Raw genomic sequence first — 2,148 nt, forward strand, 5'->3', positions numbered from 1 at the left:
CGCCCAGTCAGCCATCTAAAGGGTCACTCCGCACATAACAGGCCTGTCAATCGATGGCGGAGAATTAAACCCCCGCTTACAGTCTATATCTCAGGGTGCCAATTGGTGTGATCTCTGGGAATGAAAATGGCGAGGAAAGTCTGTCACGCGCCCAGAAATCCGTAACCCGAGAGTCTGGCGCTGAATCAGAGTATCAGATGGACTCGATCTGCTTGCGCACCTTCTCCAGGGCCCTCCAGTCCAGCTTCCTCCGCCGCCACAGCACCACCAGCGACATGACCACGGCGGCCGCCATCATGATCCCCACAAACTCCCAGAAGACCCTCTTCTCCTTGGCGACCGAGCGGCAGCTGGAAGAAGGCGGAGACAAAAGTGAGCAGTGGTTAAAGCAGAACCCAGCCGCCAAACCCTTAGGGTTAGCGCTAGGGTTGAAGCTAGGGATAGGGTTGAAGCTAGGGATAGGGTTAGGGCCAGGGATTGGGCCAGCATTAGGGATAGGGTCAGCGCTAGGGAAAGGGTCAGCGCTAGGGAAAGGGTCAGCGCTAGGGAAAGGGTCAGCGCTAGGGAAAACGTGTGTGAGTTGAGGAAAGTGGTAGCGCTAGGGAAAGGGTCAGCGCTAGGGAAAGGGTCAGCGCTAGGGAAAGGGTCAGCGCTAGGGAAAGAGTTATGTCATCCAGACTAAATTTACATATGCCCTGCCCCCAATCCCAATGGCCCCGCCCCCAATCACAACTTCTTCCCCCTCAACGGATGGATTGTGCTCCCACCTGCCCCCCCATCAGACATGGCACCCTGCCTTCCATCCATTCACATACAGTGTGCTCCCCACCCTCCCCGCTTGGACATGGCATGCCCCCATCAGCAGACACGGTGCTCTTCCTCCCGCCATTTTAAAGAGAACCTGTCAGATGTAATAGAAGAACAGCAGTTGGCTCTGCAGCCGTCATCCTTCTCTTACTACTAAGACAGCCACTGACCCGGAACAAGTGTTCAGTCAGAAGGTTCTGACTTATCCAGGGTCAGGAGCTCGCTATGCAGTGCGGTTTGGATGAGGACCACGTATGTAGAGGTGGGCGGGCAATGTTTCTAAACTGCTATCATGACAGGTTCTCTTTAAAAGGACAAAATCGTGTCCTGAGATCGGCAGCTCAGTTGTTCTGTTTCTGGGTGCGCCGTTGGGCAGAAGAGCTGACAGTCCACAATAACCCCTAAAGGCTCCATCGCTGTATGATGACTTCAGGACCACACCAGGCAGAGCTGAGTGTGCTATCCGAGCCAAAGATTGCCCCGCCCACATTCCACACCCACCAATACCGGAGATCCCCACCCCGTCTCACCTTTTGAATTCCACTTTGTTGGAGGGGCTGCAGCTGACCTCCTCGATGAATCCGGTGACTCCACACTCACCGACTGTTTTCTGGAAGAGAGAGAACACCCGTCATTGGGTGGGTGGAGCTGAGAGCTGGGGGAGGAGCTATGTGAATGGTGACAGGGGTGCTGAGCACCGATTGCAGCGCTGCAAATGCCAGCTGATCAAACACGGCCCCGCCCACGGCCCTACAGACCCTCCCCCATACTGGACCTGCAGTGCGGCTCTCTACTGTGATGGTGGTGCCACGAAGGGCCACTTACCGTCTCAAACTGGTTACAGTTGTAGCATTCTCTGGATATGGTGAATTCCTCCGTCCTCCAACACAGTGTCACCGCCGGGACATCTGCAACGCACAACATGGAGGAAGTGAGCGCGCACAGCGACCGCCAGAGACCACACAACACAATAAAGAGCGCCACACTTACCGGTGTCCAACTGCGGCCTGTCTTCCTGGACCAGAGATGACTCCGCCCACCTGAGAGGAAATGAACTATGATTACAAAAAAGTGAGGAAACCACTAATGGATGAGACACACAAGGGGGACACTGATAACTGTGACACACCCCAGCCACCGAGGGAGCACTAATCAATGTGACACACTACAGGCAAGGGGGGGGGCACACTAATCATGGAACTGTGACACACTCCAGCCACCAGGGGGATGTTAATTACTGTAACACACTTCAGCCACCGGGGGGACACTGATCACTGTGACACACTCCAGCCACCGGGACACACACACTAATCGCTGTGACACAATCCAGCTACTGTGAGG

General features: G+C 55.1%; 1 protein-coding gene across 1 annotated transcript in view; it reads right to left on the minus strand.

Annotated features, from left to right (window-relative positions):
- Positions 1–152: 152 nt before the first annotated feature.
- JTB (jumping translocation breakpoint) overlaps positions 153–2,148 on the minus strand; it is a 2,359-nt gene continuing 363 nt past the window's right edge. Inside the window, exons 2-5 of the mRNA XM_018570586.1 lie at positions 1,798–1,847; positions 1,633–1,715; positions 1,338–1,417; positions 153–350 (exon numbers count right to left, since the gene is read on the minus strand). Of these exons, the coding sequence (XP_018426088.1) occupies positions 194–350; positions 1,338–1,417; positions 1,633–1,715; positions 1,798–1,847 (370 nt within the window). The 3' untranslated portion in view covers positions 153–193. The remainder of the gene's footprint in view (positions 351–1,337; positions 1,418–1,632; positions 1,716–1,797; positions 1,848–2,148) is intronic.

The sequence above is a fragment of the Nanorana parkeri genome, unplaced genomic scaffold (genome assembly GCF_000935625.1).
Source record: "Nanorana parkeri isolate BGI_ZX_2015 unplaced genomic scaffold, ASM93562v1 scaffold1562, whole genome shotgun sequence".
Classification (NCBI taxonomy): Eukaryota; Metazoa; Chordata; class Amphibia; order Anura; family Dicroglossidae; genus Nanorana; species Nanorana parkeri.